The 13,927-nt window shown below is 46.8% G+C and overlaps 1 protein-coding gene across 1 annotated transcript in view; it reads left to right on the top strand.

Moving 5' to 3' along the window:
• The window catches only part of LOC111142166 (glutamate ionotropic receptor NMDA type subunit 2B), a 463,533-nt gene that overhangs the window by 420,087 nt on the left and 29,519 nt on the right, over positions 1-13,927 (top strand). Inside the window, exon 10 of the mRNA XM_022495165.1 lies at positions 362-591. Within this exon, the coding sequence (XP_022350873.1) occupies positions 362-591 (230 nt within the window). The remainder of the gene's footprint in view (positions 1-361; positions 592-13,927) is intronic.

Below are 13,927 nucleotides of genomic sequence, written 5' to 3'. Positions count from 1 at the left end.
GTAGACCTTTTTTGAAGTTGATGTCCTTTCTTGGTCAATACAAATAGAAATATTAGGAACAACAGTAGTAAGGATACGAATGTGGCAGTAGTGGGGTTGCTGCCTTTGTCATTCAGTTTTTGTGTGGTCTTGAGGGTCTCGTCTACATCGGGGTAGGAAGCTGCCTCCTCCAGGGAGGGGGGTGCTCCCAGAAGAGAGGCACAGACTCTCAACTTAAAAATGCCTCCGTCTTAGTCAGAGGGTTTCCTGCTCTGAGCGGGAACTTACCAGCTGTATTTGTCTAAGCAGAGCTGGTATCTCTGTTTAACTAGAGCCCGTGACTCTGTCGTAACTTCCTATCCTTGTCTTTTCACCATGACAGAGCCAGGTGGCCCATCTTTTACCATCGGCAAAGCTATTTGGTTACTCTGGGGTCTGGTGTTTAACAACTCCGTACCCGTGCAGAACCCAAAGGGGACCACCTCCAAGATCATGGTGTCGGTGTGGGCCTTCTTTGCTGTCATCTTCCTGGCCAGCTACACTGCCAACTTAGCTGCCTTCATGATCCAGGAGGAGTATGTGGACCAGGTTTCTGGCCTGAGTGACAAAAAGGTAAGAGGACCGTTTGAAACCTCCCATCATTCCCTCAGTCCCATTCTGAGCCATACTTGAAGTTCTCATGTACCTGTTAATTTTCTCCATCTTTAGAACTGGCAGTTCTTTCTTGTGTCTTCTTAAATTGGGACCTGGGAGCAAACATCAATTTCTCTACCGAAATAATAGTACTTCACATTCGCTTTCTGATTTGTGAAAGGTTGGCCCCAGTATGCCCCGGGCTGCAAATAAGGGGCTTGGCGTGCTAGCAGTTTCCTGAGAATGGGGTACCAACTGCTGAATGTGCTTGGGTGGCCTGTCAGCACAGGGCTGCCCATTTGGGGTGTTATTAAGGGACCGCCCTCTGCACCCACACTGAGGGCTCTGGCCCATTGTGGCCTTCATTTTCCTCCCAGTGGTATTTGGCTGTGGGCTCTCTGTTTGTTCATTGGCATGCTTGTGTGTTCCTAGGGCTGAGCAGGAGAGTAGTTCACAGTGTTCCCAAAGAGAACTGACTGCTATTTAACTTGATGATTTCCCTGTGTGGTGCTGATGAATAGGTAGCCCCCATACCAATTGCAGGCCTCCCCGGTGAGCTGTGCAGTTGTGAGATGAAGGAAAGTGTCCACTGGTTTGCATATTTCTGGACAAGAATGTGCCAAACCTGTCCTAAATACCATACTCTCTGGGTCTGCTAGAAGCATCACAGTTCTGTGGGCTATCTGTCTCCTGAAACCGTGATGGTCCAAGAGGAGTGAGAGGAACTACCTCCATGGGGTGTCCAGTTGAACTCATGGATGCCCCACATCATTCTGGAAACTTCCACTCAACAAATTTCCTACCCTTTGTTTCCTTTAGATTTAGAAAATGTGATTTCCCATCCCTCTCCCCAGGTTGAAGCTATGAGGTATGGACAGGTGTGTGTTTAGAACATATAGGTCAGATAGTTAATGAGTTCTAACGAGGGGTAGGTCTCCCCCCAAATAAATCTTTAAACCCTTAACAAATGGTTTGAGAAGAGTAAGAAGGAAGAGCTAATCTTTTTGAGGGCCCACGTTCTGATTTCTCCATGTAGTCATCTCTACTTGCCAGGAACACTCAAAAGCATGTGAGGAAGGTAAACAAGCTTCCAAGGGAATGAAAAAAAAAATCTGTGTGTACATATTTGGATCATTCACTGTGTTTACCCTTTTGTGTTACCTCTTTCTCCAGTTCATCTTCCTTTATTTTCTTCTTCTTTTTTCTTTTAAATAATACCTCCCTTTTTATTTCCTTCTCCCTTATTTTTAGGTTTTTATTTACTTCTGTCTTCTAACACATGATTTATTATTCATGTATTCATATATTCCTGCATTTATTACTTAATTCATTTTAAACATTTCTCTTTGTTCCTTCGTCAACATCTTTTATCATTATGATGCTGGCTCAGAAAAGTTGAATGAGATACCTCCCTTCACCTCCTGTTAACACCAATTTTTGTGCCTGTTTCTCTAGCCTGGGCAGTAGTGGGGTTAAGAACAACTACCTCCTCAGGGCTCTCTACACTTGAATGTGGCATTGGTGAAGTGGGCTGTGACTGTCCTAAAACAGGGATGTGGCAGTAGACGATGTCCTTACACGTGGATTTGTCAGAGGTATGGCAGACCATGTCCTCACATCAGGCTCTGCAGAGGTTTGGTGGATCATGTCCACAGACGCAATATGGCAGGACCATATTGCTGTGCCATCCGTAATATGGCAGAGGTACTGTGGAACACGGTCCTTCTTGGAGCTCTGGGCTACTAAGTGAGGGATCCACCATATTTATCATTTTGTTTTCTTCAGATATCTCTGAGGGTTATTTAGGACACTGTATTTATCTCCCCTATACACTCATGAGCCACCAGTCGACAACTCTATGATCTTCTATTTGAGATAAGCCTAAGTAAGATGCAAGGAGATTGTTTTCCCTTTTGTGGTTTCGAAAGGATATATCGTTCGAGGCAGGTTACACAGAGAGGTTGTGCACCTGTCTGTCCTCCACACCACGTTGGCTATGTTCTGAAAAGTTAGATCCCATCCGTTCTTTGCTTAGAGAACTTCAGCGGCTCCATTGCGTAGAGAATAAAGACATTTTTCCTGATGTGCCTCTGAGGGCCTTCACGTGTGATTCCCATTGAGTGTGGTTGGCCAGGGCTTACACTTTTGCTGCCTACATCCCAGGCTTCTTGACTTCTCATCCTTCCGGGCCATGCCTCTCTGTCTGTGATCTGCCTGGGATGTTCTTCTCCTGACTTCTTCACTCACCAAACTCCTATGGAACTTTCAAGGCCCAGAGTAGAGGTCACTTCATTTGTGGAGCCTTCCTTGGCTCATCTGGACAATGAGTCATCCTCTCCTCTGACCCGGCAGTCTTTCATCCCTTCATTAATAACACCTGTCTTCCACATTATTCTGTCATAATCTGGACACCTGGACCTGACTGGATCTCCCCTGTCTGACCATGAGCTCCACTGGACCATGATCATAATCTGGTTATCCTATTTGTTTTTTTTAAAGTCTGTGTGGAGGGGACACCTGGGTGGCTCAGATGGTTAAGCGTCTGTCATCAGCTTAGGTCCTGATCCCAGTGTCCTGGGATCAAGCCCCATATCGGGCTCCCGGCTCAGCAGGGAGCCTGCTTCTCCCTCTGCCTCTGCCTCTCTCCCCTGCTCATGCTCTCTTTCTGTCTCTCTCTAGCTCCCTCTCAAATGAATAAATAAAATCTTAAAAAAAAGGCCTGTGGGGTGAGGGCTAGGCATTATAGCCTATAGCCTATTATAGGCAAAGAAAGCAACAGGAGAGCAAGAACCCTTTAACAGCTGCCTAATTTGAAAATACTTGAAAATGGTTATCAGATACATTTTAGAACTTTGCAGATGACAAAATCGTAAAGCATAAGCATCCTACCAGACAGTGTCAACATAATTTACATAATTATAGCAAACATTTAAGTAACTAATGACATATAACGCACATCAGTGTCAGGAATGCTAATACAAATCAGAAAGAGGGTTTTCTGAAAGTGCACTTAAAATGTCAAAATCGATACTAGTTTCCCTTCGCAACACCTTAAGAAAACAAAGTCTTGGGGCTGACTCTGCATGACAGCAAGTGTATTCTGTGAATTTAGAAAAAGAAAAGGTAAAGAATGAAGTCGTCAAGACAGGAATATTGAGAATAGAAATGAGGGGATTTTGAAGACTCTTTTTTCAATGGAATTATATTTTCATCAAGGAAAGTAACATTTAAAATGGAAAAGAGTTCTTAAACTTGTTTTGACTATCATGGATGGCTTATCTTCCATACAACTGAGATCAAGTGGTAGATATCTTGGAGTGATGATGGGAAGGTATTTATAGCCATTAAATTTATATATCTTTAGGAAATTGTCTTCAACTTGATGGCATAAAAGTGTTTTCCAGATCTCATTTGTGAAGGTACAGAATCAGAACGTTCAGAGTTAAATTTCTGTGAAAACCTATTTTGGGGCTCCCTTTCACTGGACGGCTTCCATCTTGCAGTAGCACATTACATCAGTGAGTTGGGAATTATTCCACTACATGCTGTAACTAAATATGGGTGCACGTTCTAACATTTAGCAGCCCTACTGTACAGTCCATCAGTTCCCCCCAGTGGGAACAGAGTGTAAGGAAGCTGGTGACATCTTTCTGCTCCTAACAGAGAATGCCCCATGCTTATGCCCCTGTGTCTCCCCTACCCAGATGGATTTCTCAGTTTGTAGTCTGCCAACCATAGAAAGGAGAGGAAAGAGCTTGGCCACCAGGTGAAGGAAGGTCCAGCCATATTTGCTCGGCCCTACTATGTATGTCATGCACATTACATCTATTTTATATGTGTCCTCTGCTTGTAGGTATGACTATTCCCATTTTACAAATGAAGACCCCGAGAGTCTGGGAAGTTTCCGGACTTCCCTAAAGTCCCACAGTCTCAAGTGACAGAGCTAAAGCTTTGCGTCCCTATGTGTTTGGCTCTTAGACCACTTCATCAGGACATCTCCCTTGTAACTCATCCAAAGTTGACTCAGACAAAGTTATGATGTCAGGAAGGATTGGTATCAATGCCCCTACCCCCACTTTTCAGTGAATTTTTGAATCTCTCATTTAATGATTTCTCTGTCAGTTTCACTTAACCCTGAGGTCGCCATACACTACCCCTACCAGGACTACCATTGCTATGGATAAGGATAATAACAATCCTCATTATTATTAATATAACTTCAACAATGATAGCTCTGCTCACGTTTTTTCAGTTTGTACAAGCCGGGCATAAGGCCAGCTGAATTACACAGACAATCTTATGTAATGGTGCTATGAATGTTTTCATTTGTTGATCAGGAAACTGAATCTGGAAAGGGTTAAGTCATTTTCCTTCTGATGTGCTTGCTGCCTCCAGCCCCTAAGCCCTGTGCCATCCTGTTCAGATCCCAGGGCTTGATTTTCATTCATCTTCTTTCTTCCTATCCTCCCATCTACCTTGTCAAAGCATAGCAAGTTAGATCCTTTTCCTCTCCCAAAAAGCAGGTATCTGATGAACTGATAGTATTTTAACATTTTCTTTTTCTTTAAAAAAAAAAAGATTTTATTTATTTGAGAGAGAGCATGAGCCAGGGTAAAGGGGCAGAGGAAGAAGCAGACTCCCTGCTGAGCAAGGACCCCCCCCCCCCCCCCCCAGTGCAGGGCTTGATCTTGGGACTCTGGAATCAGGACCTGAGCAGAAGGCAGATGCCTAACCAACTGAGTCACCCAGGCATCCCTCATTTGCACTTTCTTTAAGAAGTTTTTCAGAGGCATTCCTTTAAAAAGAGAAGGGCGGTGATTTCTAGTACTTGTACAGGCTGATGGTCCACACATTGACTTTAGCCTGAGCCTGTTGTGACCCTGAGCTTTAAGCCCCTGTGGGATGATGGTGGGAGAGGGGCGGCAGCAGGGGAGAGAAGGAGAGGTTCTGGAGTCATGGGGTAAAGGAAGCAGAGGCTGATGTCTGACCGTTGGGTTCCCCAGGTATTTGGCAGCCTCTTGCTTCACACATCCCTATCCCCGTGTCCTATGCACCCACAATGTATTTTATGGTTCTTTTCCTCAAGGAACCATAGGAATTTTTATTAACTTTAAAACGTCTGAACGGTACCTGTCTAATTAATGAGGGCAACCCCCTTTGCCTGTACATTGAAGGTACTATCAGGACAGCCTTCTAACAGCTAAATGAGGACTCATGGCTTTTCTAGATATTGATTATCCTATGTGAAGTCCCATAGCATCTCGAAGTCCCCTCATATGCATCCTTCTGGGATAGAGACCTTGTAGGACTTTTAAATCAACATGCAAACAAGTCCGTATGCATTCTGGAAGAGAACCAGCCTGGTGAGAAGCCTATACACACCATAGCACACTGATATGTAATGACTGGATGGCATTTGAGCACGGGAGGAAATGGGCCCTGTTCTTTCCCCTGTACAGAGGTGTCTTCCTTGCCCTATTCATTTTAGGCAGAAAGCCAGTGAGAGACAGCTGACCTCAAGCTTGATCTGCCACGCCTTGGTCCTGGCGCAGACCTTCTTGGTCAGATCACGGAATACTGAGCCAAAAATAGCTTACTAGGGAAAGTGGCAGGCATGACTAATGAGCCAGGGAGCTAGAAATGGGCGCCTAGAATGGACCTTCAGGTAGCTGAGCAAACTAGGGTGTGATTTCTTACGTGGGAGTCCTGTGGAGCTGTCAAGCAACCGGTCTTCTTGTAGCAGCTGGTCAAGAGCAATTCTGGAGGAAGTGATAAGAAAAGAAAACTCCCCCAAGCCTGGGAGGACGCAGGGCACGGGGCACATGTGTGGAGGGGAAGGGACACCTGCACCTTATGTCTGTCAATTACCAGAACCAATCTGACATTGCACGTGGGCCACTACCTCAAGCACTGAGTCCTCCCTCATTCCTTGCTGGCTGGCCTACATCCAGGTGCCCCCAGAGCAATGACTGGAGCTTGCCCAGCCCCAGTGCCATTGCTCAGGGTCGACTCTCACCACTTTGTTAGTGTTATTTGAGAATGAGACTACTTTTGCCCACTCCTGATTCCTGAGTTCATTTTTGACTAGCCTGGACACCTTGACCGAGGCATCTAGTGAGGCTTTGCAGTGGTCACCCTCCCGGTCCCAGGATGCAGATGTCTTTGCACTGGCTACTGGGCTCCCAAGGGGGAGCCCCAGAGTCTCCTTTCTCTCCTTTCTGTGTACCCATGCACAGCATCAGGCTTCACTGTGTCGTTCTCTCCTTGAGTGACCCTTCCTGACATTCCATGGCTCCCTACACGGGATTCCTCACCCCGACCTCTTCTGTACTATTGGGGTTTATCGTAGGTTGAATGGACCCCCCCCCAAAAAAAAAGATACGTTCATGTCCTAACCCCTGGATCCTGTGAGTATTACCTTTATTTGGAAAAAAAAAAAAAGGTCTTTGCAGATGTGATTAAGTTAAGGATCTCAAGATAAGGTCATCCTGGACTACCCAGGTTGATGCTATATCCAATGACAAGTGTCCTTATAAGAGAAAGGCAGAGATTTGACTCAGAAAAGATTAGGAGAAGGCAGAAGCAGAGATTGGAATGTTGCAACCACAAGAACCATCTGGAAGCTGGAAGAGGCAAGGAACAGACTGTCTCCTAGAGCCTCTGGAGGGAACACAGCACTGGCACTTGGATTTCAGACCTCTGGCCTCCAGAACTGTGTGAAAATAACTTAGGGTTGTTTGAAGCCACCATGTCCTTGGTAATTGGCTATGGCAGCCCCTGGAAACAGATACAGGCCTTTGCGACTCTCCTCTGACCTGCTCTCTGAGCTCCCCACAGATGTTAGACTTCGGGGTTTCTCCTACTCATCTCACCCCATCCTTCCAAAGTGGCTGTTTCTTACAGCAGGATGCAGTCCAGCCCCTCTTCTCACGAATCTCCTTCACTTAGAAGAATTGATCACCATTACACTGAAGATTTGCAGACGTTTTCCACACCACAGAAGTCTTCTGCACGCTGCTGAATTTTTAGGGAAATAGTCAAAAACCCAAGTGTCCTTGAGGGCTCCCGTTCGCTCTGTGCTTGGGGCTGATGCGCATTAGTTCCTCACAGCACGGAGCATGGTACACGTGTGTGCACTTCCCACACAACCTTCTCCTAGACCTCTTCGTAGTAATGTCATTGTCAAAGGGATTGAGGACAGGTTTTTGTGCGCTATATCATTTCCACAACTCTTTTCTATGGACAGTATTATTAAGGCACCCCTCTCATATTCCAGATTGTGTTGCATTGTTCAAATCCAAGAACTGGAAGGGACTTTATGTGCTCCTAAGGCACTGGGGACATCTTTCTCAATAAAGGTGAACAGATGTCCTCTCTTTGTGTGGATGAACCCATCTTCCTTGTTAGATTATTTGTGACACAGGAGTGCACGCTCATATATGTACGTGTGTGTCCCTATGTGTATATGTATACATACATGTATGTGCACACCTATGTGTGTGCGCACTCATGTATGTACATGTGTGTATACATACATATACGTGCACACATGTGTATACATACACATAAGTGCACACACAGTTGTCCTTTAAATAACGTGGGGGTAGGGGTGCCAGTCCCCTGCACAGCAAAAAAAATCTGAGTAAGTTTTGACTCCCCAGAAACTGAACTGCTAATAACCTACTGTTGACTGGAAGCCTTACTGATTACATAAATAGTCAATTAATACATATTTTGTATATTTATAGGTATTATTAACTGTATTCTTATAATAAAGCTAGAGGAAAAAATGTTATTAAGAAAATCATAAGGAAGGTGGGAGCGCCTGGGTGGCTCAGTGGGCTGAGCTTCTGGCCCTTGACTTTGGCTTAGGTCATGACCTCAGGGTCCTGGGATCAAGCTTCGCATCAGACTCCAAGCTCAGCAGGAAGTGTGCTTGAGAATTTCTCTTCCTCCCCCTGTGCCCCTACCCCCTCCACTCAAGCTCTCTCTCTCTCTCACTCAAAAAAAAAAAAAAAAAAAAGGGAAAAGAAAAAAAATCATAAGGAAGAGAAAATGCATTTATAATACTATACTGGATAAAAAAAATCCTCATTTAAGTGGACCTGGGCAGTTCAAACCTGTATTGTTCAAAGGTCAACTGTATATCCATCCTCTAAGAATACATACAAACAACAAGATAACGATCTGAATAGCTAGGAACTTGACACAGAGCTACGTTAGGAACACAGTTTCACCTGTGCACAGAACATAAGCTTTACAATATGGATCTGAGGAAGGTTGTCTTTCTTATACGGAAAAAGAAGAAAGTTTCGTCTCATTCTGTTGATATTAGAACCATCATTCTGTGAAATGAATCAAAACAAGAGAAAATGAAATGAAGGCAGGGAGGAAGGAAGAAGGAAAGAAATAGAAATAAAGGTAGAAGGGAAGGAAGAAAAGAAAAGAAAAAATCAGAACTAATCTTTGGCTCTGTATGACTCTTCTTAGAAAGGTGTTCCTAGGTAATATATAAGAGGAATAGAAGCCTTCCCGGAGCCATAACATTTTTTAAAAGGCAATTAAACACAATAGCATGAGTATGAATTCATAATTTCCCCACCTCCATTGAATTGAAGTGGGCCCCACCTAAAAGCCAGCAATAGGCAACGAATGATTTCAGTTAAGAGAAATCAGAGCATACAGTGTGGCCTGCATCCTTAAGTTTTAGGTGCTCTGGGAGTGGGAGAAGCTTGAGCATGTCTTTGAGCTGGTCAGATCGCACATTTATCTGCCTGGCTTCCATCTCAGGCCTCTCTCTGTCAGGCTGTCTCGGGCTGGGGAGAGCTAGAGGCTCTGGGACCCCCAGGGATGATGGTCTCTACTTCCAGCTGAGTCTCTGGTCCTAAGAAAAGACAACTATTCCCTTTAGCTGGCTGTAGAAGGCAGGTCCCTCATTCTGAAATTGACTTACATCAAAGGAAAACAAGAGAGGTCCTCAACATCTTTTTTTCTCTCATTAAAAACAAAAACTAGAAATAAGTATTTGAGTATAAGGGGGCTAAACTTTATTATGCTCACTAAATCTTAGCTTGTGGGTTGAGGATTTATTAAGAATTAGTGTTTCGTGCTGGGCAACTAAGTTCAAATCCTTGAAGATAAATTAACATAGCTGTGAGAAGTTATATGTGGCCAAAGGCATCAGGCCTAAAATGAATTCGGTTTCAGAGATGCCACAGTTGTATCCACGGTGAACACTGTGGCCTGTGCAGGCTCTGGGCTCTATGGATGTTTTAACCTTTTGCCCTTCCAGTGCCCCCCTCCTTGTCCTAATGACAGCAAGAGTGGACGAGGGGCCCAGTGGACTGCGTGAGGCCTGTTCTGTTTTTGGAAGCTTTCTGCACATCGGGGTACATGCTCGAGCCAGCGGGGGCCTGAGGGCACCAGAGGCTGGGGAAGTCCAACCGTGTTGTTCACAGTTCGATGCTGGGTTTTACTCTCCAGCATGGCGCTCAGGGAGCCCTGGGAAACCACCCACGGCCTGTATCTCCTCTGGTATTTTACCCAGTCTTGTCTGGGGGGCTTTGATTCAGAGTATCAAGGGTGTTACCTCTGCCAATATGATCCTGAGAGCTGCCCTAGTGGAGAGAAGAAAATAAGGCGGCAGGAAGCTCCCTCAGGGTGCACACAGCTTGGACTTTAGGGGAGAGAGTCGGGGAAGAGTGGAATCTCGGGTCCTCACTTTAACAACGAGATGGTCAGTCCATTCGACTAGATCTTTCTGTTGTGGAGACGCAGGAGAAGCGGCTGCCCGGGAAGGGGTGGCAGAAAGCAGAGTATGAATATCAGAGTCACTTGGGGAACCTTTTCAGATAAATGGGCCTCTCTCCATGCAGATGGAAGCTGAAGTACAGGTTTGTAAGCGCCCACCTAACAGGATCTGCCAGGAGGCAGCCGGGAAAGCACGAGTACGAGAAGGGTCATGAGAGCAAACTGCTTTGGGGGACATTATTAGAGCTCTGGCGTCCCCCCATTTTCTCCCACTCCCCTCAAACCTCCTGGACGAGCTTTGCAGAGTTTGTTCGGAGAGCTTGGCGTTCACCCTCTGCAGTTAGAATGGAGAAGGGCTGACGCTGGCCTGTACCTGAGAGGACAGGGTGACAGGTCTTGGCTCCAACCAGTCACCTGGTGTGTGGGCCTTGGTTCCTCTAGTCAGATCAGGCCAGGAGGACAGGAGGGATTCAGGCTGGGCCAGGACTACAGGTGGGTATTTTTAGAGATCCCCTGTTCAGGATGAGGCAGCTGAAACAGAAATATGCAGGAAGGGCCTCATTTGACAGAGAAGCCGGAGGGACCCATGTAAGCAACCAGGTGCCTTCTGGGAGTGGCAGACCAGTGTTCTCCCTTTGAGAGAATCTCTGAAGAACCCTTGAACTTGTCTGATGTGGAGAAGAGTCTTCTTTGAATGCTGGCTGAGCATAGAGACTGTCCATGCTAGATCACCACGAGCCCCTCAGGTGAGGCCTCTCCTGCCTCCAGGGGCCTTTCCTGTCTCCACTGTCTTTCTTCTCAGCCCAGCTCGAATACAGGATCTGTAATGGCTGCCTTAGCTTGGGCTTTTGTCTTGGCCAGCTTGTAGTCACTGGGATTCCTAGGGCCAAATCTGCCCGATCCTCTCTGCCCTTCTTACTGAACATGTGATGAACTATGTAATGGGCAGGTGCTAGATGTCTGCTGTTAGACTTTCCATCTGTGGCTACTTTTAGTCCTCTTAGCCACCCTTGAAGGTAAAGATTAGTGACACGATTTTCCAGATGAGGAGGAGAGTTCTGTAAGGGTCAAGCAGATTCACCAAAGTCACATAACTAGCAAGTGAGGGTGTCAGGATTTGATCTGGGGAGAGCTTTCCCTGGAACCTGCAGGTGCCCCATTTTACTGCCCCGACATAGCCATGTGTTCTCTCTGTGCACTCCTAGAGGTGTTGGCCGGAGGCGTCAGAATCCAGTCAAGCCCCCTCTCATGGGGATCCTGCCTGGCCTGCCTCCTCAGCTTCTCCAGGTCGGGGTGGGGGGTGATGGTGGACCCCCACAGAGAGCAGATAGACCACTCTTTCCCCAGCTGTTAGTGCGCAGGAACTTAAAAGAGACTCTGTTCGCTCGAATCTGGGCTCTGTTGTCTTTGTTTCTGAATTCATAGTCACTTGCACATCTAAAAGCCACTGACTTAATGAGGGTCGACTGGATGAATGAATAAGACGCAGAATGTCACTGGGGGCTGAGTTTTCTCTCTCCTGGGAAGGAACCCATGTCCTTATTTAATCCAGCTAGAAAGGAAAAGATCCCACTCTCAGGAACCTTCCTCTTAGAGGAAAGGGCAGGAAGGCAGGGAAGAATTGGAGAGGAGGGAAACGTACCCCATTGTATCCCTCCGTCTTCATCACTGTATTGGCTGTTTCTGAAGTCCCCATCGCAAGGAGACCATGAGTAGCTCAAGTCTGTAAACCGCCCTGTTAAATGCTTAATTCCTGAAAGCTTGCTCCCACGCCTCTCAGCTTATCGCTAGCACCACAGTCTGATCCGAGTGAGGTGCACGGCTGTTCCGTTTCTTGCAAGAACTGATTGCCAACAGACCCCGAGACAGCTGGGACTCAGCCTTTTTTGGACTGAGTACAAAAGAGATGTGGAGCTGGGTGTCATCCTGGTACTAACGAAAGAATGCTAGGATGTCTAATGATGTCTCCTAGTGGCCTCAACGACAAATTGAACAAGATGGCTAACAGCATTGTGTTATGAAGGATGCTGCAGCCACGGCCCTCCCGAGCATGGGAACCTTGTGGGGAAGGAGCCTTTTTTTTGCTCCGAGAAAAAAAAAAATGCATTTGAACACACGAGGTTACCACTCACAGGCCTGTATGTGATACACCTACCCATCGCTGCAAACACACGCACGCACACACCCCCACAGAGGGCGCAGATGCAGCTCTGACTTGGAGCACTGAGCAATTTTCTGCTTTTTCCTTTTCTCCTTATAAAAGCGCGTCAAATTAATTGCAGCCAATTATGTACAAATCCCTCTCTCTCTCTGCCAATCAGGGCTGCCTGAACGGGCAAGAGGCGCTCTCACCTGCTTCATTATGCAAATTGATATTCAAACGTGGAAGAACAATGCAGCCTTCAGCACAGCAGTGGTTCCAGGTTGCTAATGAGAAGAGGCTGCCGTCAGAGGAGTTGTTCTCATCCTCTGATGCTGACCTGACGGGAGAAGCCTGGGAAAGCTTCTGGTGGAGATGGGGCCGAGTCAAAGTCAGCCCCAGCTTCCAGAGCGCCCACTCCCCCGCTGCAGCTCAGGCCTCCCACAGGGAGGATCACTGCTAGGTCTGACACGGTTCGGGGTGATTTGGAGTCTACGTAGTGTAGACAGGGCACCTTGATTCCTTCATCGTCCCTATGGTCTGACAACCATAAATACATTTCCCAGGACACAGCAGGCATCTGGAAGCATGAGGTCAGGTGTGGCCCTCAATGTCCCGGTGCTCAGAATGCCTGTGGTCAAGGTCAAGTGTGATCCACCACACCAATATGCAAAAATCATCCACACCCACACACACAGGAAGAAATCAACAGACACTGAGATCTCACATGATGAGATTAATTTACTGGGAAAAGGGCTAGCTGTCCAGCCAGTCGTTCGTTCCAGAGCTACTGAGTGCTGCGAAAGAGATCTTTGATTGCCTGCTAACGAGGCAACGTCTGTAATAGCTGCCTCACCTGCTTGCCTTGCCTCTGCACTTCAGAATCTCTTGAATTGGAATGACAGCCTCGCCCCTCAACCCCAAGTCGTAGAAGAGAGGCTTTTAACAAAATTATGTCATTGTCACTCTGGTCCTCTCTGCCAGGGCTGGGAGAGCCAGACACCACGTGCAGCAGGGCAGGGCACTCTGTTTGGCTGCTGTGGTCTCAGTGACGTGGAGTGGGGCTAGGAGGAGTTTGGTGCTGGGAAGCTGGGCGGCTTTCCAGCTCCCAGGAAGAGTCTTCCTAGGGCGATTTCAGTTTTCGGTTCCAAGTGCCATGAAACCACACATTGTTCAGTACACCCATGTTCTAGGATGAGGCCCTCCAGGCTCCCAATGACCCAGACAAGTGGCCATTCTGCCACCAGTCCTCCCTCCTTTGGCGGTCCCAGCGCTGCAGGTGAGATGCTGTGTACACAGAAACCCAACACGACGTCCTTATGGCATCTAAGGACGTGTTATTCAGTGAAGGAGTCAGAATCCCTGAAAGAAAGATGGCTCCCAAGGCCATCCATGAGCTGGGCCAATTAGTCTGTGCAACCACTA

The sequence above is a fragment of the Enhydra lutris genome, unplaced genomic scaffold (genome assembly GCF_002288905.1).
Source record: "Enhydra lutris kenyoni isolate GAN:26980312 unplaced genomic scaffold, ASM228890v2 scaffoldscaffold7, whole genome shotgun sequence".
Taxonomy (NCBI): Eukaryota; Metazoa; Chordata; class Mammalia; order Carnivora; family Mustelidae; genus Enhydra; species Enhydra lutris.
This window is presented reverse-complemented; position numbering and strand designations above follow the sequence as displayed.